Source organism: Dipodomys spectabilis, unplaced genomic scaffold, assembly GCF_019054845.1.
Source record: "Dipodomys spectabilis isolate Male_0828 unplaced genomic scaffold, ASM1905484v1 ptg000175l, whole genome shotgun sequence".
NCBI lineage: Eukaryota > Metazoa > Chordata > Mammalia > Rodentia > Heteromyidae > Dipodomys > Dipodomys spectabilis.
In genome coordinates this window covers 13,410,103-13,436,391 of record NW_024870852.1, presented here as the reverse complement: position 1 = coordinate 13,436,391, position 26,289 = coordinate 13,410,103, and the positions used below count along the sequence as shown (strand labels likewise).

The following is a 26,289-nucleotide window of genomic DNA, read 5'->3' as shown; positions in this document are numbered from 1 at the left end:
AGGAGACCAGGGCTCCAAGCCTGACCCGACCCTCTCTGCCATGGACCCTGAGCAGACCCCTATTTTTCTATTCATGTGTGAAACGGGGAGAACCTCATTGGCTTCGAACTTTACCCAGGACTAGTATGAGGAGCAAGAGTCAGAAAGGAGCTGGCAGAGGATACAATGCCTCCCTGAGCTACAGAGATTACTACCAGAATAGCTGCATGGGGCTTTCCTTGTTATGGGCGCCCCTATCCTTACCACCAGGGCTGAGAGGCCCCGTCTTGTCTAGTTCTCATCAAGAAAAAAGGGACCTAGATATGCTTAGAAGGGGAAAGTTCATATTTATCAAGTTCCTATTGTTATCATGTATTTGTGTGTCTATGTGTATAATCTCATTTAATCCTCACAAAAATCCTACTGTATGAATGGCATTTTTTGAGTACAGGGGAGAAGCTCAGATAAAGCAAACTGTCCAAGATTATGATGGAGATGGGCTAGAACCTGGTATTTGTGGCTCTAAAACCCCACATTGTTTCCATTCTTGGAACAGCTGTGTAAGACAAGGACATGCCTCAAATAACATCTTCTCTTGGAAGCCCTTCTGATCCCTCTGCCCAGACAGGGCCTACTTCTTGCCTGTGAAACCCATGGCTGTCATTTATACATAGCTGGCAGTACTCTGCACATTCTCCCTCTTAACTCTATGATCAGGCACACTTTTAAAAGGCAAGGTGAGGCACAGGTACACACAGGTGGCTTTTGAGTACCTTAGAACCCTCAAATGTCAGACCTAGGGGACTGTGCCCTCAAACGCCCTCATTTTTCAGAAGGAAAAATGGAGGTCAGGAGAGAGAACAATGAAGACACATGGCATTTTTGCTTCTGCCGGGAACAGAATGTTGGCATGCTGCCTCACAGAATGTCTTCAGAGATTCCATGATTTCAGACTCAGTCTTAGGAGAAGGATTGTTATTCCCATTTCATAAAGTAGGAAGCTGACACTCAAGGGAAGGTGACTCCTGAGCATGGGTGAGATGTGGGACTCTGACCAAGCCTTTCCTCCTCCCACTACCAGTTATACATGTGCTCAGCACAGGATGCACAGGAAGAAGCCACATGTAGGACGGAATGTCTGTGACTTGTTCAGAGGCAGTGCCATGGAACATATCCCAGGGGTCTTTGGCTTAAACCTCTGTGGGTCTTTGACCCTTCTGGGACTCCTCTCTTCTCTTATAAGACTTAGGGACTACACAGTTGGTCCAATTCCCACATCCAAGGTTCTAGGACATCTGAAGGTCCTTGACAGCAGACCCCAGCTCTCTGCAGAGCCTCTCAGCCTTTGTCTCTAAGCTGGGGTGGGAGGTGGGGAATGGGAGGGGAAAGGAACAGCCTTGGATTGATCACAGCAACAAACTCACTGATTTTGTTCTCAAGTGCCACTGTCCAAGCAGGGCCCACCTTTAAGCAACAACAGGACAGCACATAGAAAATCCAATTGTCCCCTAGCACAGATGTCACCATGGACACTCCCAACTGTCTTTATAAACTACCTAAGAGGAGCAAGCAGAAACTGGGCACAAATAAGAGATAGCCATCTCTGCTCTCTCAGAAGGACAGGTGAAATTTCTGTATAACCCAGTGGTAGTAGTGAGGAGGGTAACAATCCCTGAACTCTTAAGTTCTGGGCCTGCTCCCTCTCTAGCTCTGTCAGGAGCTAGCTGTCAACCCTCTTAGGCAAGCTCTACCACACCCCCCAAGTCAGTTTAAAGACAGGTTGACAGTTCCCACAGCATGTCTACAGATGTTTCATTTGATCTGTGAGGCCAGCACACACAATCATTCCCTTTTCACAGATGGGGAAATAGGCTTGACCAGGTCAAGAGTCTCACTCAATGTCATACCTCTTGACCCTGGCAGAACCAAGGCTCCAGAAGTCTAAAACTGCTAAACCCAATACTCCAGGATGGACCTGTTAATGGTAATTCCCCTCTCCACTCATCTTGAATTGCGCTTCAGCAAAACCAAGTTTTACAGATCCATGTTCACCTGCCCACTCTGGTGGCCTGCAAAGTTCTGACCACAAACCCCATAATCCAGCTGCCTAGCCACACCCCCCTGCAAAATTTCATTACTCAAGTTGGCAAGAACGCAGCCCCCACCCCCATCCCGGTCTAAATAAATGCCCAAGTGATATCACATCCTGCTGCCAGTTCCAAAATAGCCCAGGCCTGCCCACAAGCCATCACAAAGTGCTAGGCCATGCAGGGCCAAGCAGCAGGCAGGGATACCCAGCTCTGGCCCACTCCACACACTCAAGCATTTAAAGCAGAAGCCTCAGAGCTGGAAGGCCCCACTCCCTCCTGCCAGGTAGCCTGGCTCCTCCCTCCTGGCCCCCCAGATCAGGAGGCCCCCCAGCCTCCTTGCCCCCCAGCGCCAGCCCCTGCCCCAGCGCCATCCCATGGAGCCTCGGCCGCGGCCAGCCTGCGGGACCACTCCGCCCGGGCCCGACCCGGACATCCCACCACTCACATTGCTTCAAGAGCTCCAGACACAAAGCCATGAGGGCCAGAGGGGGTCAGAGACCCAGAGACCCGGAGATAGAGAGAGGGAGAGGGAGAGACAAGGAGCAGAGGAAGGGGAGACAAGGGACCACGCAGAGAAGCAAGGGGGATCAAGAGCCCCAGGCAAAGGAGCAGGATCAAAGGGGGACCTTCAGCGCCGACGGGGAGACCACAGACCACAGAGAGGCGGAGAGCAAAGCGGGGACCCCGACCAGTGAACTGGACGTCCTCGAAGAAAGAATGAGAGAGCCAACGAGGACCAACCAAGGGAAGGCGGAGAAGGAAGGGGTCTGAAGTCAGGAAGCTGTGGGCCCCGGGGGGAGGGGGGTGTCCAAGGGGACCCCCAAGGGACCCAGGAAGTCCTGACAGCTCTGGAGGACGCCCGGAAGGGAGAAAGCCCGGGGAGGTCCGGATTCAGAGGGTGGCTCCAGGGAGGTGGTGATGGATTGAAGGGAGCACCCCCAGAAGGCCCAGGGGCTCAGGGGCACAGAGGGCCCAGGGCCCAGGGTGGGTAGCGAGGGACTGAAGGGAGGACGCCCCAAGGACCTGGGGGGCATGGAGGGTCCCCAAGAGAGCGGGTGTCAGAAAGGGTGGCTCTGAAGAAAGAAGGGGGACCCGAGATCGGTGGGCGAGGGAGGGGCCGGGAGGGAGGGCGAGGGCAGAGACAAAGAGACAGCGAGCCAGGGAGAGACAAAGCGGGCGCAGCGGGGGCTCGGGCTGGAGCGCTGGCGGCCAGACACAGGGACAGAAGCGCGGGCGGACGACGGACGGACCGACGGACGGACAGGGAGGAGGGCGGGGGCAGGGCAGGGCCGGGCGGGGGCGGCGCCCGTCTCCTCGCGGGGCCGCGGCTGCTCCGGGCGGCGCTGGGCGGGCCCCGGGCGTCCGGGCAGAGGAGGCGGCGGCGGCGACGACGACGTGGACCGGACAGACGGACGGAGTGACGGACGGACTGGCGGCTGCTGCGGCCAGCGGCGGGCACTCACCCTCCTCCCTCACGCGGCCCGGCCCGAGGCTCCGGTTTTGTACGCCCGAGGGGCGGGGCCTCCGGGTTAAAGCCCCGCGCCGGCCCCGCCCCCCGCGTCAGCCGCGCGCGCGTCACCGGGGACTCCGGGCTTGGCCGGGCGCGCGCGCAGGCCGCTCGGCACGTGGCCCGACGCGCGCTCGCGCGGCGCGGCCAGTGCGCAGGCGTGAGAGAGCTCAATGCGGCCCACGCCCAGCCCCGCTCGCCCCGGGAGGAGAGCGCGCACCCACGTCGGCACGCGCATGCCCGGGCTGGAGCAGGGATGTGGGGGTGGGGGAGGAGAAGAGGGGGTGTTCCGCCCCTCGAACCGCCCCGCTAAACCGGTTCCAGCTGGAATGGACCGCCACGCATGCTCCGTGCGGGAGGTGGACCCGGCCGGAGCGCGGGGCTCGGAGTTAACCCAGGCGGCGCCTCGCGGTAACCGGGGAAACCGAGGCCCGGAGGAAGCAGCCCGAGGCGGCCTTCTCCGCCCCTCACAGCCTAGCGCGCGGGGCCGTCACGGCGTCCGCGCTCAGGCGTTCCTGGGGTGGGGGTGGCCTAGAGAGAGGCCCCGCACCGCGCCCGGGGCCCCGCGGCCCTCCAGCCGTCCCGCACCTTCCACACCTGCGGCCGGCCGCGCGCCCCGCCCCGCCCCGCCCCGCCCCGCCCCGCCCCGCCCCGCCCCGCGCCCGCCCCCCGCCTCGCCCCGCCCCGCCCTCGCTCCCCGCCCCGCCCTCGCTCCCCGCCCCGCCCTCGCTTCCGGGCCCGCGCCCCACCCCACTCCGTTCCCCGCCCCGCCCTCGCTCCCCGCCCCGCGCCCCGCCCTGCTCCCCGCCCCGCCCTGCTCCCCGCCCCGCCCTCGCTTCCTGGGCCGCTCCCCACCCCACTCCGCTCCCCACCCCACTCCGCTCCCCACCCCACTCCGCTCCCCACCCCACTCCGCTCCCCACCCCCGCTCCCCGCCCCGCCCCGTTCCCCGCCCTCGCTCCCCGCGGCTCTGGATGGGTTTTGCACGAAGGTATAATAATAATGGTAATAACAACAACACGACCACCCCGGCCGGCCGCTGAGGTCCGGGAGCGCCCCGGGCGCCAGACACGGTGCTAGGCACCACTAGCGCTCTCGGAAGGCGATTTAGGGTCCCGATTATAATGCACCTTCTGCGAGCTGAGTCCTTACCCCAGTTTGCCTACCTCCCTAGGGAGCTGGAGGCTGGACCCTAGTTTGAGGTGAAAGACTCAGACCCTGCTTGGGCCGTAGGCATTCTCCTTCTGAGTTCGTGGGGCTCTTTTAAATCCCAGCCTTTCAGATCTAGTTGCTGTTCTGCCCAGGTGCACAGTACTGGCAGCTGAGAGAGTGAGAGCCCTCTTCCTAGTCTACCTGGCTGCATAATATTCCTTCCTTCATCCTGTTCTGTGCTCCTGTGCTCTCCCCGCCCCCTCTTTCCTTTCCTCCCTATCTCCCCCACCCGCACCCCAGCATCTGGCTGGTTGCCAAGACCACCCTCCCAGCTGTCCTAGATAAACTACCACTGTCACCACAGTATCACTCAATCAAGGCCCTGCAGAGCAGCCTGATCTGTAGCACAGTTCTCGTTATCCAAAGCCAAGGTTTTCTAAGGCTTATGGTCAGGGCTAATTAATTCCCTCTTACCCTCCTCTGACCTCATCTGTTATCCCTGGCTCTCTCCTTTGCTTTGGCCCTGCTATAGAGGCCCTGGTTCCTTCTGTAACACACCAGGTACTCTTCTGCCTCAGGACCTTTGCATCACTCTCCCTCCTACCTGCAATATGTGCCCAGCACCACACACAACCCCTCACAAGTCTTTTGTTCAGAATCTCTCAAGTGGGCTCTACCCTAGCTACCCTGCTTACATGCTGTTCCCTCCACCAGCGCTCCTAGAAACTTTCCAACAACCTGTGTAACTGTATATGCTTTTATCTTTCCCCTCCCTCTCCTGATAGAATGTTCTGTCCATGAGGACTAGAGGTGTGGCTAAAAGGCAGAGCATCGGCCTAGCAAGCACAACCCCCTCATTTTAAACCTTCTTTCTATACCATGGAAAGTTCTGTCCATGCAAGCAAGGGTTTTCATTTTGCTCACTGATTATCTCATCTGGCACGGATAGCACAGCCTGGCCTGTACTGGCTGATCAATAACATCATCTGTGAAAGCGCTGCCTGACTAGAGGCAGATACTTAACTGCCACCCTGAGGAACTTCTGAGATTCCAAAATCCTTAGGAAGCGGAGCGCTGGGGACTCACACCTGTAATCCTTGCTAGTGAGGAGGCTAAGATCTGAGGATCACAGTTCAAAACTGGCCTGGGCAGTTAAGGCTATGAGACTCTTTACCTCCAATTAATTACCAAAAAACCAGAAGTGACACTGTGGCTCAAAGTGGTAGAGTAAAAAAGCTCAGGAACAGCCCCCAATCCCTGAGGTCAAGCCCCATGATAGACCAAAAAACAAAAAATCCCTAGGAAGCCAAGCGCTGGTGGCTCACACCTGTAATCCTAGCTACTCAGGATGCTAAGATCTGAGGATGAGGTTTGAAGCCAACCTGGGCAGGGAAGTCTGTGAGACTCTCCAATTAACCACCCAAAAGCCAGAGGTGGAGCTGTGGCTCCTTGAATAAAAAGGCTAAGGGACAGTACCAGGCCCTGAGTTCAAGAGTGAGTGAGTACTGGAAAAAAACAAAAACAAAAATTTCAGCCTCCCATACAGGACAGTGGGGGAGCTCAAGGCTCTACAATCAGGAAGACACAGGTGGGCAACTATTCCTTGTGCTACCTGCTGGGTGACCTTGACCCTTCTGCTCTGTGCTACAGCTGTTTTGTGAAATATCTACTGTGTGGTGTTAGAGTAACTCGGTTAAATCAGGAGTGGCAGATACATATAACTCCCCTGGCCACAGCAGACACCACCAATCGATGGTGGTACACCTAATCTGCTTAACTAGATCTCAGTCCTGAGCTCCAGGGATCAGAAAAGACACAGGAACTGAAATCTATCTGCAGTCTCTGATGCTCTGGGGATTGGAAGGGCTGAGCTGAGAGAGCCTACAGTGTAATAACCAGAGACTAGAGTAGGCTTGGTAGGCAAGTCTGACTGCAGGGATTTTTACCAGGCTGTTTGTATGGGTGGGAGAGAAGTGAACCGAAGGAGAAACTGGGAGAGTTCTGGAGAATGGAGAAGGGACAAAGGGAGAGCAGACCAGCCTATGACTTAGATGGAATCCAAATCCAAGCCGCAAAACAGACAATGAAAGACAAGCAAGGGACTTATGCTTATAATCCCAGCTACTCAGGAGGCTGAGATCTGAGGATCATGGTTCTAAGCCAAGTAAGGCCAAGAGATTCTTATCTCCAACTAGCCACTAAAAAGTCCAAAGTGGAATGACGGCTCAAATAGCAGAGTGCTAACCTTGGACAAAAATGCTCTGAGACAAGGCCGAGGCCCTGAGGTCAAACCACAGGAGTGACAACAACTACTACAACAAAAACCTCTCACAGATAATGAATTTGAGGCCCAGGAGGGGCAGGTACCTTCCCAAAGTGATATAGAAGAGCTGAAACAAGAACTCAGCACCCTCCTCCCAGCAGAAAGCAGGGTGTTTTCTTGGCCACCAGAGTGACCCCCCCAAGTGTGCACACGCGTATGTGGGTGTGCCACACTCACGAGAATGCGTCTGCAAGCACAGGTGCAGCAGATGCAGATGGCAGGAGCAGGGCGTAGCTCAACAGCACTCAGATTTACAAAGACTCCTTCGTGAAGTCCCAGCCTCCCAGTGATTCAGCGGGAGTAGGAAAGACAAAGAAGGATGCGGTAGAGACAGAAGGCAAAGATGGGAGGGGGAGGAGAGGAAAGAAGATGGGGGAGAAGGGCAGGGCAGGAGGAAGTCTCCTCCCTGTTCTTTCATCTTTCTCAGAGGCAAAGAGAGGAGAGGCATGGGGCTGGCCTTGGCCCTCATTCGTGTCCCTTCCCAGGTGTCCTTTGGCTGGGGAGAGTCATGTACCATGTACCTGCAGCCTCGCAGCTCCCTCCCCACATCCCAGCTGGAGCAGGCCGGCCTGCCAGTCACCTGCCAGAGCTATTTCTGGAATGTGGAATCTGGGTCAGAGAGGAGGAGGGAGGAGAGCAGCGGCAGCCTTGGAGCTGGGAAGCTGCCCGCTCTGCCTGGTGAGGGGGCTCCACATGCTCCCACAGCCACCCAAGATCTGGCCAGCCCCTCCAAGCTCCCAGAGCCTCAGCACCCACCCCTTGGTGGTGGTGGCATCATCTCCCACCTGCCTTATGCATATGTACCCAGGGAGAGGGAGCAACAGCTCCCAAGGGCTTGCTCCTTAGACAGATAGTGAGATAGGGGTCGTCTGAGCCGGCCCAATTCCCCCAGGGAGACAGTGGCTGAGTGAGGTGCACCTGTGTGTGTGTCTGGGTCCATGTGGGGGGCAGGCAACCATGGCAGGCACACTAAGGATGCCGAATTATCAGGAGGGATGCTGTTCACACTATAGACACAGTTGGATTATGACAAATTTCTGGCAGAAGTAAAGCACCTTGTGGAAAAGGTACATGCTGACACCTTTGCAGAAGATGGCAGTGAAGGCTGATAAAGGAGCTTATTTGCTTTCTCCTTCCTTCCTTCCTTCTTTCTTTTCTTTTCCTCCCTCCTTTCTCTTTTCTGTATTGGAGACTGAATTCAGGGACTTGTGATTGCTAGGCTTTCATTCAAACTACACATTTAGCCCTTGTTTTTTTTTTTTTTTTGGGTCCGGTCGTGGGGCCTGAACTCTGGGCCTGGGAACTGTCCCTCAGCTCTTCAGCTCAAGGATAGCGCTCTACCACTTGAGCCACAGTGCCACTTCCGGCTTTTTTCTTTTTGCGTATGTGGTGCTGAGGAATCGAACCCAGGACCTCAGGCATGCAAGGCAAGCGCTCTACCCCTGAGCCACCTTCCCAGCCCCTTGCAGCTTGTTTTCAAGATAGGGTCTCTTGAACCTTTCTGCTCGGGCTGGCCTTGAGCTAAGATCCTGCTCTCATCCCGGGGCAAATAAATCCTTTGGTGGTCCCAGTCTACAAGGCACATATAGAGGGGCCGTGAGAATTGATGGATATATGTGCAGGTGTATGGTGACATTTGGTACATGTGTGAACATATGAGAATATTAGTGTATATGTGTTCCCACATAGATATACACATGCACACATCTGGGTAGGTGATGTGCACACACGCTCTCCTATGTCAGTTTGGGCTAAATCCTCACGAAGAATAACGAGTCCATATCCCCTACAAAGTTTAATGTCAAACTCTGGTTTAACTATATGGGATTATGTGCCATAATGGATTGAACTGCTGGCTTCAACTCTCTGCTGTGTGTTGTATTCATACCCTTTGCTACACGACCAGTTTCTCCCATAAAAGGTGGGATGTGTTTCACCTTGGCTTTGAACCCCTATAACTTGTTTTGACCAACTGGATGTTAGTAGGTATGAAATGAAGAGTGATTTGAAATGTGCTTGTCCAACAAGGCTGCCCTCTCACACTTCTGCCATCACCATGGAAAAAGCATGCCCCGACTAGCCACTGTATCCAGAACACCTTTTGGTGTCAGCCAAGCAGAACTAGCTGACATGCAATCTCATGAGTGAGAACAAAGGCATATTACTGTGTGCTACTGTGCTTGTTACACAGCATTATTGTAATAACAGCTGCCTGATACATATTGGTAGCAAATGTGGAGTGTGTTAGCAATAAAAACTGAAAATATGTAGCACTAGCTTTAAAGACCCAGTGGTAACTAGACAGAAGACTGTTACAGAAGGCTTGAGAAAAGAGGTCCTGGATTATGTGTGGGTCAGGACCCTGGGTAGAATTGTCTTTTATAGTAACTTGAGGAGTGTGGATGGGTATAGGCAAGACAGTTTCCAGGAAAAATGTAGAAAGCAAGAGTGGGCTCCTTTGGGCTGTGAGAAAGAGCAGAACTCATAAAAAAAGCAATAGCCAATCTGTAGGGAGTATTTAGAGGAAATAGAGAGAGCCCAGAACTTGCTGAATTGGAAAATAAGTCTGTCAACTCCCATTTCACCAGGCAGAAGAGCACTCTTAAGATTCAGCCTGGGAACAGAGATCAAGCCAAGGTCAAAGCTGGTTACGGTACAGCTTGAGGACCAGACCAAAGCCAGGATGTAGTTGTAACACCTTTTATTAACACTCTGAAAGTGTGATCTGGTAGATGTGCTCTGCTGGTCAGAAAAGCCGATAAGAAACGTAAGGGCATCACGAAGTCAGGAGAGAGAATGGCCTGACTCAAAAATACTTGTGGGTGTGGCTCAGGCCCAAGGTTGTTCCTTGGATTCAAATACATAGAAAACCTAGTAAGGGTCTGCAGCAGGTACAGGGTAACATGACACACCTCAGATGAGAGTGAGATCACCTAGCTCCTACACTTTCTTCCAGGAGGAAGCTGCCTAAGGAAAGTGGCTGCTGCCTGAAGGCCATATTCTCCAGTGTAGGAGATGCTCCGGGAACATTCCCTGTCTAAGAGCATATGCCCAGAATGACTTCAGAATTCCCATGGATCAGTAAGTCCCTGGATCTCTGTTCTTCTGCTTCCCCCTCCCTTTTTTTCCCCTGGTGGTGTTGGGGATTGAACCCAGGACCTTGCCCATGCTAGGTAAGTGCTTTGTGGCTGAGCTATAACCATAGCTCCCATGTTTCCCTTTAGGAGTAGCCATGTGAGTGGCAGTTAGCCTATCTCTATTTTATCAAAGTATGCTGGGGGTGGGGAGGTTAGGAAACAGTACAGGTAACTTGGGTTTCTAGATCATGGGCTGTTATTGATCAAGAGTGGCACATGGTGACACTCAGGACACAGGTCCTGAGTTCTCAATGCCATGATGAGATGACACTCTTGGGGTACTGGCAGGGGAGGAGGGGGAGGCATTCCTACATTGGAGAGCTGTGAACAAATGTGGGATGAGGCAGAAGACCAGAGAAGAGTTGGGAAGGGACGGTACAGAGACCAGCTTAGTTAACCAGTCAGGTGGTCAGTTCCCTGTGTGTGTAGGGATTAGGGGTCAGTTCCTGTGAACACCAGTGCAACACTTGAAGCAGCTGTCTCTTCCTCCAGCCCTCTAACTTAGTCAAGTCTCACAAGCAGTAAGATCCACCACCACCTGAGTTGCTGCCCTGCCTGCCCGTAGTAGGAGGGTAGGATTCCTGATTTGTCTTTAGCTACCCAAGACCACTCTGGGGTCTGTTTTATAGATGGGGAAACCAAGGCTCAGAAAAGAGAAAAAGAGGAGCTCAAAGCCCTCTACTCAGCCTCTTTTCCCCTTGGCCTCGGGTCTTTTGTCTTTATCACAGCACTCCTTCCATCTTCCTCTGGTCACAAGAGTTATCTCTAGGGGAGCTGGAAGAACTTTGGGAAGGATGGGCTTCCCCGATTGTGAAAGGGAAAACTTGTCAATGCTGTAGACTGCCCACCCCTCCCCTCTCCGCAGGTTTGCCAGTTGAAGTAATCCTAACAGGGAAGTCCAGCTCAGGAAGCCCCACCCTGCCTACCAGCAGGAGGCTGCTCTAAACCAGAAGCAGCCAGGGGTCCCCCAGGCTCCAGCCTTCCCCAAAGTCTGCCCAGTGGACAGACTATCAGCCCATGCGGATTCTAGTCCAATCCCAAAACCTCTGGCTTTCACTTCTCTTTCAACATCGTGCGGAACGCTCCTGGGCTTCCCCCCAATGTCAGTCTATAGGACAAGTGCTAACTAAGCGAAACAAGCCATCAGGCCTCCCCTTGAGGAGGTACTACTCACTGGGAAGCGTGCGACTGTTGCTGAGGCTGCCGGTGCTGGGCGGTGGGGAGAGGGACTGCAGGGAGACGCTGTCCTCCTCCTGTGAGCAGCCTGCCTGGATGGCACGCAGGTAGCTGTGGCTGCGGGAGCGGAAGTAGCTGGGCAGGGGCAGGTCCAGCACCTCTGCTGCCGTCGACTCTGCTTCGCTGCAGGCTGACTCACAGGCAGCCTCGTACTGGTCACTCAGATCTGCCTCCCGTACCTGCCCAGGCAAAGGCAGGCATCAGGGGTCAGCGTTGCCCATCCTCGGGTGGGGGTACGTGTGGGAGGGGTGCCTGGTGGACATCCCCTCAGCCTGCCCCTCCTCCTCTCATTTCATCCAGGGCACAGATGAGCAGATGGGAGCCCCAAAGAAAGGAACAGTCCTATCACCTCTTGGGGGCCTCAATGTTTCTCATTTCTACAATGAGAAGAAAGTTTTAATATATCCCAGGATGTTAACTTGATTGCTGTTTTGTGTGTCCACCCTGCTGGACTGAGAGGGTCACATCTGAATTTTAAAATCAGTTAGTCATGTCTGCCCTAAATGTTAGAACGGGGGTTGCAGCAGTTGTGTTGTACACCTGCTATCTTATGGTTCAATCTTGTATTTTTCAAGCAAAAATTCTCTCAAGGCCAGTGAGAAGACACTTGCCCGAGTTACCAGTGAGGAATACTCCAAAAATATGTTTTCAAGGAATATGAACGTAGCCTTGGCACACAGAATGAATACTGGGAGGGAGCAGGGTTCCGGAATAGAAGCAGGGGCCAGACATGAAGCTGATGCAGCAGCCTGATAAGAGGGAAGCAGCAGCAAGGATTGATTAGTGATGTCTGCCTGGGACAGCATGGAGAATAGTGGTATGGTATATATATACATATATATGCATGATATATATGTATGTATGTATAAAACATATGTATATATGCACATACATGCACATATACATACATACATGTGTGTGTGTGTGTGTGTGTGTGTGTGTGTGTGTGTGTGTGATTTACTATATTCTGTTTGCTTCAGTCTCACCTACTGGGTTCCCTCCAGAAATGACTAAGGATTGTGCAAATCTAAAGCTGCAAGTGTGAGCACAGAGAGGTCTTATCACATACCATATATTCTCTGGGGGTTCATGAAGGGTTTTCTGGCCCATGTCTCAGGCTGAGAGCTATGGACCACACAGTAAAATCTAAGGCGTTGTCTGGTTAAAGATGGATAGTAGGTGGAGGCCTGAGGCGAGGCCAGAGCTAGGGGAGGAAAAGGCACTAGGTGGCTGAGTACCATGTGGAGGAAAAGTTGGATCTGGGTCTGGGACCAGCGCTGGGCAGCTATGTGACCTGGCTCATCACTTGTGCTCTCTGGGCCAGTCTCCTCATCTGGATAAAGTAGAATGTTCTGGATATTTGTCTATGTATACATCAGATAAAACAACTGGATAGATCTGTACCTAATACAGTGTTGGGAAAGGTTGAAATGTGTGCTGTCCAACATGGTAGCTGCTAGCTATGCATGGGTATTTCATTAGTTTTTTTTTTTTCTCTTTTTTTGCAGTACTAGGGTTTGAACTTAGTGTCTTATGCTTGCTCAGCTTACTTAAAAGGCTGGCACTCAACCACTTGAGCAACATCTCCAGCCTGGCTTGTCACTGGTTATTTTAGTGACAAAATCTTGCAGACTTTTCTGCCAAGGCTGCCTTTGAACTATACTTCTGCATCTCTCAGCCACCGAGTAACTAGGGTTACAGGTATGAGCCAGTGGTACTCATCTAGATTTAAAGTAATTAGTTTAATAAAGTTTGACAGTCAAATTTTACCTGCTGAAAAGTGGCATGTGACTAGTGACTAGTGGCTACCATGGACAAGTATAGATAGTAGAACAATTTCTATCACAGTAGAATTCTACTGCACAGGGTCAACATGTTAAAATGCTAGCCACATGACCTACCCAGAATTCACTTAGAGGGGCATTAAAAGGGATTGTTGTTTATCCTCCCCCACTGCAATTGGGTCTTGCTTTGGAACTGCACCATAGCACTGCAGTTCTAGAACCAGACTGGCAAGGTTTCAACCCCTCATCAGTTCCTTGCAGTTTAAACATAGGCAAGTCACTTATTTACTCTGTGCCTCAGTTTCTCATCTGTACAATAGGGCTGATCACAGTCTCAATTCCACAGTGCTCTCAAGACTAATGAGATAACCTATATTACATGTTTAGAATAAAATCCAAGAGTGAACCCTGGGCACCTGCCTCTGGCGATACAGGCCAGCAGGTGGAGGGAACAGGATGAGTTCACAATGATTGATTAAGATGCAAGCTAGGTGCTGATGGGCCATGCCTGTAATCCTAGTTACTTAGGAGGCTGAAGACTGGCTGGTTGACCAGTTTGAGGCCAACCAGGGCAGAGAAGTCCATAAAACCATCCTCATAGGGAGGAGCTGGATGTAGTGGTACATACCTGTGATCTCAGCAACTATGGGAAGCCTACACATAGGTGGATCAGGGCTGAGATGCCTGCACAGGAGGGAAGCAAGACCCCATCCTAAAAAGAACCAGTGAAGCTGGGCGCAGGTGGCTTATGCTTATAATCCTAGCTCCTCGGGCTGGGAAGGTGGCCTAGTGGTAGAGTGCTTACTTGGCATGCAAGAAGTCTGGGTTTGATTCCTCAGTACCACCCACATAAACAGAAAAAGCTGGAAATGGCACTGTGGCTCAAGTGGTAGAGTGCTAGCCTTGAACAAAAGAAGCTCAGTGCCCAAGCCCTGAGGTCAAGCTCCAGGACTGGCAAAAAAAAAGGGTAATAATCCTAGCTCTTCAGGAAGCTGATATTTGAGGATTACTATTCAAAGCCAGCCTGGGCAGGAAATGCTGTGAGACTCTCCAATAAACTACTCAGAAAAAGCTGGCACTGTGGCTCTCAAGTGGTAGGGTGCTAGCCTTGAGCAAAACAAAGCTCAGGGACAGTGCCTAGGCCTGGAGTTCAAGCCCTAGGACTGACAAAAACAAACACACAACAACAACAACAAAAATCACCCTAAAATAAAAAACTGGGCTGGAGGTGTGGCTCAAAAGTATTGTGCCTGCCCAGTAAGTGCCAGGTCCTGAGTTCAAACTTCAGTACTCACAAAAGAAGAAAAAGATGCTCCCGAGCTGGGGCGAGAGGGGTGGGTAGGGCCGTGAGTCAGTGCTGATGCAGGTTACACGGAAGACTTGTGAGATTCATGTCAGCCTCATCACACACCTAACTGGGGTTAGGGGAGGAAGAGGTCACCGGCCCGCTGAGGGCTCCTAAAGGCCTCTAGAATAATGTGTTCAAGGGAACACCTAGCTTCTAGAACCTGTGCGAGGACAGGGAAGGTATCCTCCACTGCGGTGGTACAGCTCTACCTTTGCCCTGTGGGAAGTGTGGCCTTGGACAGGCCCCTTGCCTGTTCCTGGCTACAATGAGAGCCTGAGCTCAGCACCTTATCTGCCCCACTCTCTGGCTTGGGAGCATAGGGTAGGGGTGGGCATTTCCAGGGGGAGGAGATGTGTTCATGGATGGGAGGGAGCCCTGTAGACATGACCTCTGCCAACTTTATAAAGTTTCTAAATCCTCTTCAATTTTCTCATGTTCTTAAAGGTTCTACAAGAAAGAGGAAAAGTCAGAGGATTTGAGGCTGAGGGGGCTAGGACCTGGCAGCTCCTACCACAGGCCCAGCCCCCTCCACCCTGTCCTGGCCAAAGGAAATTTCCCAGGCTAGCCCAGGATTGGGGGAAGCAAGGAGGGAGCCAGAAGACCCAATGTCCTCGGGGCCAATCTTCCTTCCTTCCCTCCTTCCCTCTTTCTCTTCCTTCCTCTCCATCTTTGTCTCTGTCTGTGTTGCCCAGGTTTGCATCAAAACCATGATCCTCCTGCTTTTGTCTCCCAAGTACTGAGATGTAAAGCATGCTCTACCACATGACTTCTTGCTTCATTCATATAACCTAGCTCATTGTCCTCAGGCCCCCCCCCCCTTTTTTTTGACAGTCCTGCATCCTGAACTCAAGGCCTGGGCATTGTCCCTGAGTTTTTGTTCCAGGCTAGTGCTCTACCACTTGAGCTACACCACTACTTCTGACTTTTTTTGAGTAGTTTACTGGAGATAAGAGTCTCACTGGCTAGGGGCTGGTGGCTCACGCCCGTAATCTGAGCAGCTCAGGAGGCTGAGATCTGAAGATCGAAGTTCAAAACCAGTCTGGGTGGAAAAAGTCCCTGTGAGACTCTTACATCAATTAACCACTCAAAAATTCTTTAAGTGGTGCTGTGGCTCAAGTGGTAGAGCATTAGCCTTGGGCATGAAGAGGCTCAAGGATAGCACCCAGCCTCTGAGTTCAAGGCCCACAAGTGACAAAAGAAAAAAGAGTCTCATGGACTTTCCTGCTGGGGCTGGCTTTGAACGGTGATCCTAAGACTTCAGCCTCTTGAGTAGCTAGGATTACAAACGTGAGCCACCGGCACCCTGTCTAGTTTACCAGTTGTAGGAAGAGGAAACCGAGGCACAGAAGTGCAGTGACAGAGGTATGGGGGTGGTAGGATCAGGTCACCAGTATGCACCTTATTGCGGGGGATTTTCCTCGCACTGGCTGTGCCTGTGCTGGCCCAAGCTAGGTGCGAGGACCCTCAGATACTGGCCTGTGCTCTGGATGGTGTACATGAGAATGACAATCATACTGACCTGCTGCTCATGGCCAAACAACTGGGGTATCAGGGAGGCCTGTCCAAAAATCTGCAGGAAAGAGAGCGGGGGGGGTTAGGGAGGCCAGGGCTGGGGCAGGGACTGGGCTGGGCTGCTCAGGCTCATGTGCCAGGGAGCTGGGGTTTGGCTGGTCTGACCTCATCCTGGCTGCCCACCCCCCCCACCCCCCTCGCTGCTAGACCTCACTTGGCTTCCTTGGGATAGAGGTTATTTTGGGGGCTGGGCAGCAATGAGAACTTACAATCTACTGTTTAGAAGTCCCTTTCCTATGTAGCCCCTGGGACCATAAATGCCCCATCTGAGGCCTCTCACCCCGGCAGGCCGCTCACCTGCAAATTCAGATTTGGGACAGCCCCTGGAGCTGTTTCCCAGGCTTCGATGTAGCTGACTTTGCAGCTCAGGTCATTCAACCTTCTGGAAGTAGGCGCTGGGGGGTGGTTAGAGAACCCTAGAGTCTGGGAGTCAGGTGGGGTTGGGTAGGGAGGTAGGGATGATTCCTATGGGAGTACCCAGCCTGGCCAATTCCATGAACCCTTTTTGTGTTCCAGGTGCCTGGGTGAGGCAGGGATGGAGAACATAAGAGACATGGAAAAACAAGAAGGTTGGAATACACGTGTAAACCAAGAAAAATGCGAATGAAGACTCAAAGGGTCAGGGAGACAGGAGATAACTGGTAGAACTGGAGAGACAGGGAAGGGCACAGACAATCAGCAAACACCTACTGAGGGCAGGGTGTCTGGGCAGGGAACAAGACAAGGTACCTGCCTGCAGAAGATCCCAATCTCAGGGACAAGGATGGCTGGGGGATGGGGCTGGGGTTCTCAGAGCATCAGACACACTAGCTGTACAGAAATCTGGGTGCAGAGAGCATGGAACTGGGGAGGGGAGGGGAAGGGAGGGGATGAGGGGCAAGTGCAGTGAGCATGGGACTGGGGAGGGGAGGGGAAGGGAGGGGATGAGGGGCAAGTGCAGTGAGCATGGGACTGGGGAGGGGAGGGGAAGGGAGGGGAGGAGGGGCAAGTGCAGTGAGCATGGGACTGGGGAGGGGAGGGGAAGGGAGGGGATGAGGGGCAAGTGCAGTGAGCATGGGACTGGGGAGGGGAGGGGAAGGGAGGGGAGGAGGGGCAAGTGCAGTGAGCATGGGACTGGGGAGGGGAGGGGAAGGGAGGGGAGGAGGGGCAAGTGCAGTGAGCATGGGGTAGACAGACATGCTGCCTAGGTCTGTGAGGCCCAGAAAGGAGCCAGGTGCCTGCAGCAGGGCTCGGGGCAGGGCTCGGGTCCATCAGAGCCTCTCAGGTCCAAGTAAAAACTCTAGCTTCCCTCACAGTACGGGAGGAAGTTGGGTGCTGATGAGTCACGCCTGTAATCCTAGCTACTCAGGAGGCTAAGATCTAAGATCTGAGCATCGCAGTTCAAAGCCAGCTTGGGCAGGAAAGTCCATGAGACTCTTCTCCAATGAACCATCAAAAAGCTAGAAGTGAAGCTGTGGCTCAAGTGGTCGTGTGCCAGCCTTGAGAGAAAAAGTTAAGAAATAGTGCCTAGGCCCTGAGTTTAAGCTGCCTACCAGCATGCGTGCACACACACATGTGCATGCACATGCACACGCACATGCACACTCACACAGGTATGGAGAAGCTGGGCGAAAGGAGCAGCAGGTATAGAGGCTGGAGGCGGCACTTGCCGGGACCTGAGTAAGGGTGGCAAGTGCTCTGTCCCTCTTCATGTATGAGGTCAGATTCCTGGGTGTCTCCAGGGCTAGGGAAGGGTCTGATGAGCCATGGGGTCCTCAAGTTTCATTCATACCAGGAAAGCGTTCTGCCACTAAGCCATATACCAACCCTTCTGGGCTGTTGACAGTCCTGGCTTTGAGTCTATATCCGTTGTGTGCAGGGTTTATTTCTACAGGTAGGAGGCTGGGTCTGCCCCACTGCCTGCGGTACTGCTCCCCATGATCCCTCTCTGGGCCCCAGAGATTGTTTCCCAACCCGCATCATAGAGAATTTGCAAACTCTAAGGCACTGCCTCCACAACAGGACTGGGGGCCCACAGCTTGAGATCCCTGCTCAGCTTCTCCTCCTTCTTAGGTGTGAGACCTCTCTGAGCCTCAGTTCTCCCCACGTGGATATGGGGATAGAGACAATAAGGCCACCTCTGAGGGTGGCTGTGAAATCCCAGGGAGCTGAAGGCTTTTTGCACAGAACTGAAGGAACACGAGGTGTGCCTGTCACGATCCATGGTGGGGCTGGCCCTGCCAGACCTATTTTTCCCGAGTGGGTCCAGGGACCCAAAGCAGACACGTAAGTTCCCCAAGGTCACACAGCAAGACAGTGAGAAGCTTAAGGGTAGCTACCCTTGCTGAGCACAGTAAGTTCAAGAGGTTAATCTACCCACTCAGAACTCCGGTATAGGAAACACCACCCTCCTCCCGTGCTTCATCAGAAAACTGGGTACAGGGAAGGGAGGTGATTTGTGTCAGATTCGAAGCATCGTAGACAAGGCTGGGACTCAAAGCCAGATCTCCAGTTCTCTCACCCCTTGGCTCTGAACACAATGAGAAGTAACAAGGCCCAGAGCCTCCTTTGGCAGCCCAGGTCTTGGCAATGTGTATGTGTGGGTGCATTGTCCATTGGGGTCCTCCGCTTGGGAGGCCTTGTATGTCAGTCCCAATGACAATGCTCTTCAGCCCCAGGACAACGTTGAACAGACACACACACATATAGCTTCAGGAACAAAGACTAAACGGAAGCCCCACACAGGTATCCCAGGACCCTGGAGGAAGGCTGGGCCTAGATGTCTGTGTTCTCCCAAGTCCATTGGCCTTCAGGCCGCCCTGACCTGGCTGATGCAGCTGGAGTCATTGAGGCTGTCGCTGATGGGGTTGTAGTCCTCTTCCCAGCTCGGACACTTGGAAGGCAGCAGCATGTCCACTGAATCCAGGCGGTCCAGACTCCTGGAGTGGGGTAGAGAGCATACAGAGCTCAGTCCACCCACTGTTAAGTCTGGAAAACAGGCTCAGAGGGGAAAAGACTGGACAAGAGGTCATCCAGTGGTAAAGGGAAAAATGGAAGTTACTGCTGCAGCCTGGGCGGATGGGTAGCACTGACAAAGGGAGCGCTCTCAGCCTTCACCTCACTTGTCATGCCCGATGCAGACACGAGGTGGCAGCACAAGTGTGCTTTTGACTGTTTTAGGCCTGAGGCCAAGCGTACAGTCCCCATCCCACCCTTTCCTCCCTGCAAGCCTGGGGTCACTTCAGAGACTGGACAGAGAAGGTGGATAGAGGTTTACAGTGTTGACCTTTGGCTAGGAATTCTCTGAGGGATGCGATGTCCAGGTGACATCTACCAGGTCCCCAGTGTCCCCCCACTGAGTCTGTGAAGCCAGCTCTGCCCTCAATGCTTGTTCTGGAAATAAGGCCCCTAAGCATCTCTATAGATCACACTACAGAGGCTTGGATTGGAATCCAGCCCCCTGCAGCGGGGGAAGTCAGTCAACTTACCACCCTTGCTACAGACTTGGTATCCTCTTACACAGACAGTAACCCTGTCTGCCTGCCAGGACTGGCGTAAGCATTGAATGATACAGATTCAAGTGTACTGGGGTAGACAGTGGCCAGCCAGGCCAGTGCCAACAGACAGCAGCTATTCATTCTTACTATGGGTTCTTTCATTCCGGGCCTGTGTACCCTGGTCCTGTCACCTCTCACCTTAATGCTCACTGGTCATTGGTAAGACGGCAGGTTTTCAGGACCAGTCAACCAGATCAGTCTCCTCAGTTGGGAGGTGTGAGGCTCAGAGCTGGGGCAGGTTTGGGGGTGTTCCAAATTCCAACCTGAGGCCATACTTGGCCTTGCCCTGCACTTCCTGGCTGCCCCAAGTGTGCTGCTCTCTTCCTGCTCAGTGCCCCTGTCACCTGCCAATCCTGCTCCCTTCCTTTTTTTTTTTTGTCGGCCATGGGGCTTGAACTCTGGGCCTGGGTGCTGTCCCTGAGCTCTTCAGCTCAAGGCGAGCACTCTACCACTTGAGCTACAGCGCCACTTCCGGTTTTCTGGTGGTTTACTGGAGATAAGAGTCTCACGGTCTCTCCTGCCCGGGCTGGCTTTGAACCGCGATCCTCAGATCTCAGCCTCCTGAGTAGCTAGGATTACAGGCGTGAGCCACCAGCGCCTGGCTTATGCTCCCTTCCTTTTGTCCCCATCTTCCCTGGCCACCTCTTCTGTGAAGCTGAGTGGTTCACTTCTAAGGAGTTGAGGAACGTGGAGTAAGCTGGCTTCCTCTGACTGTTAGAGCCCAGGATGCAGCTGCCGCAGTGGAATTCCAGGCAGGGTGTTCTCTTTGCTTTCACCCCCCCCCCCCCAGGCCCCCCCCCCGTCCAGATCCCACCCTGGGGACCAGTTACAGGAGAAAGGGGAGCTGGGGGACACTTTACCTGGCCAGTGCTGGTTACAGTAGTGGGCTCGCTAAGGGCAGGGGCACCCACCGGAAGGAGCCCCCCCAGGGAGTTGCCCTGTGAGAGTGGAACTTACCTGGGGATGTGTCTCCTGAGACAGCTTACCTGAACCAGTCACCCAGGTGAGGTTCTCATTATGGGTGGGGTTAGCCAAAGGATGAGGCTCACCTGTGCTGGGGGTGGGACTCATGGATGGTTCATCGTGGGGCTTCTTCGGGCACAACTGGTTCATATGCAGGGCCAGACTAAGCATGAGGATCTCTGGGAAGGGCCAGCCTGAGGGAAGGTTCACCTAGGGGCACAGCTGACCAGTGAGCAGGGTTTGCAGGTGCTGAAAGCTCCGGGGCGGGGCTTCAGCAAGGGGCGGGGCAAAGACTGGTCCTGGAGGGTGGAACTTTCAGGCCTCACCTGTGGGCGTGAGGGGAGGGGAGGGGAGGTGCAGGGGGGAGGGGAGGGGAGGTGCGGGGGCGGCTCACCTGCGGGGGTTGCTCTGCTCCCCCAGGGACTGCTGCGTGGCCCTCAGGTAGCTCTGGCGCCTTGCTGCGGTCTTGGGCGAGGGCTTGGGGCTGCCACCACCAGACTCGTCGCTGTCCTCGTCGCCCATGGCCTTGATGTAGCTGCCGCTGCGCATGCGCCGACAGGGGATGGGGCCCTCGGCCGCGGAGTCCCCGTCCCGGGGGGACAGCAGCGTGGTGCTCCACTCGCCTCCGCCACCGGGCACCTGGGGACACCGGCCAGGACTCAGTGGGTGTGTGTGTGGGGGGCAGCCTGGACTTGTCACCTGGAAAATGGGTCCTGCAGGACCGTCCCTCCACTCGGAGTTGGGCCTTCAGTATTGGCATTAACCCCGCATCAGAGGGTCCTGGGTAGGGACAGGTACCTGGGTTCCAGAACCAGCTCTGTGGCAGCTTCCCTGCTGGCCTTAAGCAAATCCTTGCCCCTCTCAAACCTTTTGATTTCTCTGTGGAGACTGAGCTGCGTTAGCGCCCACAGGACTGCCGGAGGGTTTGGATCAGAATGGCCTCGCTGTGGCCCAGCTTCCTGAGCACCCACGGAGCCCTGAGCTTCACTGGTGGCCTCCCTGGCAATGCTGTACGACCCCACTGCACAGATGAGAGCCCCAGGCCCGAGGCCGGGTCAGTCGCCTGCCGAGAGAGAGGTGTCCAGACTGGGAACCAAGGCTGACCCTAGGACAGGGGTCAGAAGCCCCTGGGCACATCAGCCTGGGGTGGGGCGGGGTGGGGAGAGTCGGAGAGTCAATCGGGTATTTTTTTGGTCCCCCAAAGGGGAAACTGAGGTACAGAGGGATGGGACAGCCACAAATTCAGTAGAAAGGCTTAGTTCTCTCATGTGAGCCCCAGGGACCCCAGGCAAGTGAGGTCACTGCTGTGAGGTCACCGTTGGTCACCCTGGCCCCCAGGGGCTCCGGTGGTAGGAGCCAGCTGAGGGACCCCTCCTCATGTCTAGCTCTGCTGGTTTCTCTGAGACAGTGGGCACAGTTTTCCTCCATCACTCACTCACTGTTGGCACAGAGTAGCTGGCACTTTGGGAGGAAGTATGCTCACATCCAAGCCTTCACAAGCTTCAGGGCCGGGAGCTGGGTCCTCACTCTGGGCCCCACCACAGACGAGCGTGCCTTGCTGCATGCACAGATCTCTGCACGCACGCACACACGAAGCAGCAAGCCTTGCCATCCCCACCCCTGTGCAAGCGCCTCCGCACCACTCGCTTTTACCCAAGGACACCCGGGGTGACCCGCAGCTACCTCCAATATGTCCACGCTAGGCCCACAGAGCAGACTCCCTTAGCACCCCACACCTCCCACAGTCACGTCTGCACCCGCTGCACTCACACACACATCAACACACCAGAGCACGCCCTCCAGGACTGCATGCACAGGACTGCGTGGATGCTGGGACATGTTCCAGTGCACCCAGCACTCCCACTCCAGTGCATGCAGGGCCCACGGCCTCAGATGCCAGAGGCCACTTCCTCCGGCTGAGAACGTGCCCACAGTAACCCCCACAACTGACTGCGCATCCAGTCTCCAGTGGCCGCACTGTCCCTGGAGACTGGGACCTTATGTATTCTTGCTCAGATTCTAAGACCAACCCACCTAGCCCACAGGCAGCCCAGGTTCCAGGGCCTCTCCTGCTGTCTCGGAGGCATTTCTACCTGATCGAGACCCCCACAGTTCTGTGTTGAGAGGGAGAGGTCACACACACTCTCCCCGTTTCAGAGCACCTGGTGTTGAAACCAAAGAAGTGGAGAGGCACAGAAGCTCTCCATAGGTTTGAAAGGCTGCCGAGATGTCAACAGCGGATGTCGTTGGCCAAGAGCTAGCCAGGTCTGTGCCTGGATGAACCCTGGAGATGGCGCTTCGTACTACAGAAGCAGCCCCTTCCGTCGGCAGTGTGCTCCGTGTCATTCCACCCACTGGGCTCTGTGCCCCTGCTCAGCCTAACGGTGCAGTAGCAGTGATGTTTCCAAGCCTCCCGCTACCTGCAAACTCCATGGCGCTGGCGCATGGCGAGCGCTCATATGCATTAGTGCATTACAGAAGCTGTGGTGTGTGTGTGTGTGTGTGTGTGTGTGTGTGTGTGTGAGAGAGAGAGAGAGAGAGAGAGAGAGAGAGAGATGCTTCCAGGGGCATATTTTAGCTGCTTCTCAGGTTAGGCTCTGAAAGCCCTAATCAATGTCAGCTAAGGCTTAATCAGTGGAGGGTTTAAAAAAAAATTACTATTAGTAGTAGTAGTAGGCCCACCAGTGAGAGGCTCAGAACAAAGCCACTTCCCAAGTGGGTCTGTGGTACTGCTAGCTGTGCCTCAAAAAATACCACCCGTGTTCCCAGCCCTCAGTCCGCTGACCCTAGCAGACACCTACCTGCAGGTAATGGTAGGCCAGACCTTGGTGGCAGGACTTGGACTTTAGTAGGCTCTTGTCCAAGGTGGCTGAGGTCTTTTGGCAGACCTCATGGGCATGGCTGAGGGTCAGAGTGGACCAGGAGCCCCGCTTAACGTAGTTGGTGTCGGAGCCCATACCAAGGCTGGGGCAGGTGGCGGGAGGGGCAGGTGGGGGCGGTGGAGTGGTCAGCTCGGTGGTGGTGGTGGTCTTGGTGGTTTTGAGCATGTGCCCGCTGATGGTGTTGTAGGCGTGCATGAAGTAGCGGGGCTGGGTGCGTTCGGGCTGGCGGCCCAGGGTCATCAGGCCAGAGACCGGGCCGCCGCTGCGGAACGCGCCGCTCTCCCCGTCCAAGTTGTCGTCAGAGCTCCACCAGCCCGAGATGTTGGAGCGGCTGCGCCGTTTGGGCTCCCCGGCCTTGGCCCGCTCCTTGCTTTTGGCCCTCCGGCCCTTGCCGTCCTCCAGGCCGCCCTTCTTGTTGCCATTGGCCCCGATCTTGCCTGCCGTGCCCTCCATCGAGGGCACCTTGGTGAAGAAGAGCCGCTGGACGGAATGGACCAGGTGGCGGATGCGGCCGGGGCTCTCGCCGCGTTTGGCCTCACCCCGGGGGAACTGCAGGGTGCTGAAGCCATCTCGGTGGATGGGCAGCTGCTTCTCAAACTGGTCCAGGAGGTTGGCTGGCAGCCGGTTGATCTTGGTGGCCTGGGCATGGCTGGGGAAAGGGCTCTCCTCTGGCACCTCGAAGTGGGAGCTGTAGTGGATGCGGGGGAAGGTGCTGCTGGGAGGCGGCAGCTGGTTGTTGAGCGGGAAGAGCCCATCTCCCGGCAGGGTGCTCTGCCCAGGGAAGCGGGCCTCCCGGGCGAAGGCCTCTGTGGGCGACAGCAGGTAGGGGTTGCGGTCAGACCCTGCAAACAAGGGCTCGTGTGGCGGGTCCAGGCTGTCAGACAGGTGGCGGGGGCGGCTGTCTCCGAGGCCTTTCATGATCCCGGCCCGTGAGGCGGGGGGTGCGGGGAGGGCGTTGCCCTAACAGGGCGCCCAGGTCTCCTCTCCTGGGCAGCAGCTGTCCTGGAGAGAGAAGACAAGAGAGGAGTGAGCTGGCGCCAGGGCTGCAGGGGGCTGGGCGCTGGCACGGTCAGGCCTCGGGGCTGAGAGGAAAGCTGGAGTGTGGAGGCGGCCATCGCCATCACGGGGTGGGGACAAGAGCAGACCCGGGAGCCGCGCCTCTCGTTGGATGCAGAAGCTGCCGCTGGAGGCAGCCAGCTGTTAGACAGTTCCTGGCTGGAGGGACAGATGTTCAGAGGCCCCTGCAGAGCCTGGTGGGACACGGGGGAGACGGTGGGACATGGGGGTGGGGAGCTACCTGTCCCCATCCTCCTCCCATCTTGTTCTCGCGAGGAGCTGCACGCGCGAGGACGCTGCGCTCACCTCCCAGCTCTGTCCGCACCCCTCAGGCCAGGCCAGCCCGGGAGGACTGTGCTCAGGACGGGGACTGTCTGGGCAGGGGACCCCTGGGACTCCCAGGATCCCGGCTGAGGACTCCTGGCAGTCCTAGGCTTTGGCCCCTCAAGCACCTCTTGCCTATGCGCCACATAGGCCATGCACAGAGCAGAAGCAGGCAGGACCCAGCTTACCTGCGGCCGAGGGCAGTGCTGTCCGGCTCTTTTAGTTTAGCAGAGGATTCCTCGTGTAACCCTCAGTAAATACCCATTCTGCCCCTCACTAAATGCTGAGGGAGCAGCGACCTCTGGGCTGTGTGATGAGGCCAGCAAGCTTACCCGCCCATGGTTCCCAATTGGGATGAAGTAGTGATGGCTGGAACACTGGTTCTCAGAATGGAGAAGAGAGGCGCATCCTGGGGACTCAGGGACAGGCAAGACTTCACTAAGAGATGAGAACTTGGCCACATCTGTTCCTGCCTGGCTGACATTGCTGGCCTCCTTTCCCCCCAGCATCCCTAACCTGTCAGTCTGTGTTTCCATAACCAGGCTGAGGGCAGGGCTAGCTCCTGCTTCTTCCCATCAGGAGTGGAAGAATGAGAGGCAGTAGGTGACCAGGGCCCAAGTCTGCCAAGAGCTCTGGCTGCCCATGTTCACGGTCAAGCTCTGGGTGGGCATAATGGCTTTCAGCCGGAGGTTGAGCCTGCGTCCAATGACAGGTCCGCGCGTGGGCACCAAGCATGGCTTCCCTGCCCCAGTGCGAGCACCCAGGCTCGGCTGCGTTCTGAGCTCCCTCGGGGACTGGCTGAGGCATCTGTTGTAAGGGTCCTGAGATTCAACCCCGCCCTCACCTCTCAGCTGCTCCTAGAGACTTCCCAGGAAAGTTCTGTACGCTCCTCTGAGCCCTGAATATGTTTCCCAGGCCTCTTTTCCTGGGGTGCTGTTGTTTTGGAAAATTAACCCCTCACTGCAGAGCTCCGGCCAGCCAACTCATGGCCCCCAGCCTCCAGGTCCTGTCCCGTGACAGTGGACGAAGCTCTCACTCCTTGGGATTAGGGTGAGGGTTGATGTGACATTGTACAAAACCTCAGGGCCCAGCTGCTACACGGCTGTCCCGCCCGCTGGCGACAGGCATGGGCTTCCAGGCTAGGATGTTCTGGTGGAAATCACTTGCCTGCTGCTAGACCTGGATTCAAATCCTAGCTCTGCTGTCTCCTTATAGTGACCTCTGGTTGGTCCCTCTCTGAGCCTCAGTGTCTCCCTCTAAGCAGCAGAGGGTTGGAGTGGGCAGGAATGGGCAGGGCATGTGCGTGGTCATGGTGACCCCCTTGGCTTGCGTGGATGCCGGTCCCTCAGCCACTCAGCTGCAGGGCTTCATCTTGGGAGCAAATAGGTGGCACTGAGCTT

At 55.1% G+C, this 26,289-nt stretch overlaps 1 protein-coding gene across 3 annotated transcripts in view; it reads right to left on the bottom strand.

Annotated features, from left to right (window-relative positions):
• Window positions 1-24,427, bottom strand: part of Dlgap4 (DLG associated protein 4) — a 70,814-nt gene extending 46,387 nt beyond the window's left edge. For 2 of the 3 annotated variants that reach the window (XM_042694492.1, XM_042694488.1), the window contains exons 1-5: window positions 23,429-24,427; window positions 21,022-21,266; window positions 18,932-19,046; window positions 16,076-16,126; window positions 11,363-11,603 (exon numbers count right to left, since the gene is read on the bottom strand). In XM_042694492.1, coding sequence (XP_042550426.1) covers window positions 11,363-11,603; window positions 16,076-16,126; window positions 18,932-19,046; window positions 21,022-21,266; window positions 23,429-24,427 — 1,651 coding nt within the window. Of the gene's footprint in view, window positions 1-2,514; window positions 3,499-11,362; window positions 11,604-16,075; window positions 16,127-18,931; window positions 19,047-21,021; window positions 21,267-23,428 lie in introns of those variants that run through there. The other variant, XM_042694489.1, reaches the window with a different exon arrangement.
• Window positions 24,428-26,289: the final 1,862 nt, after the last annotated feature.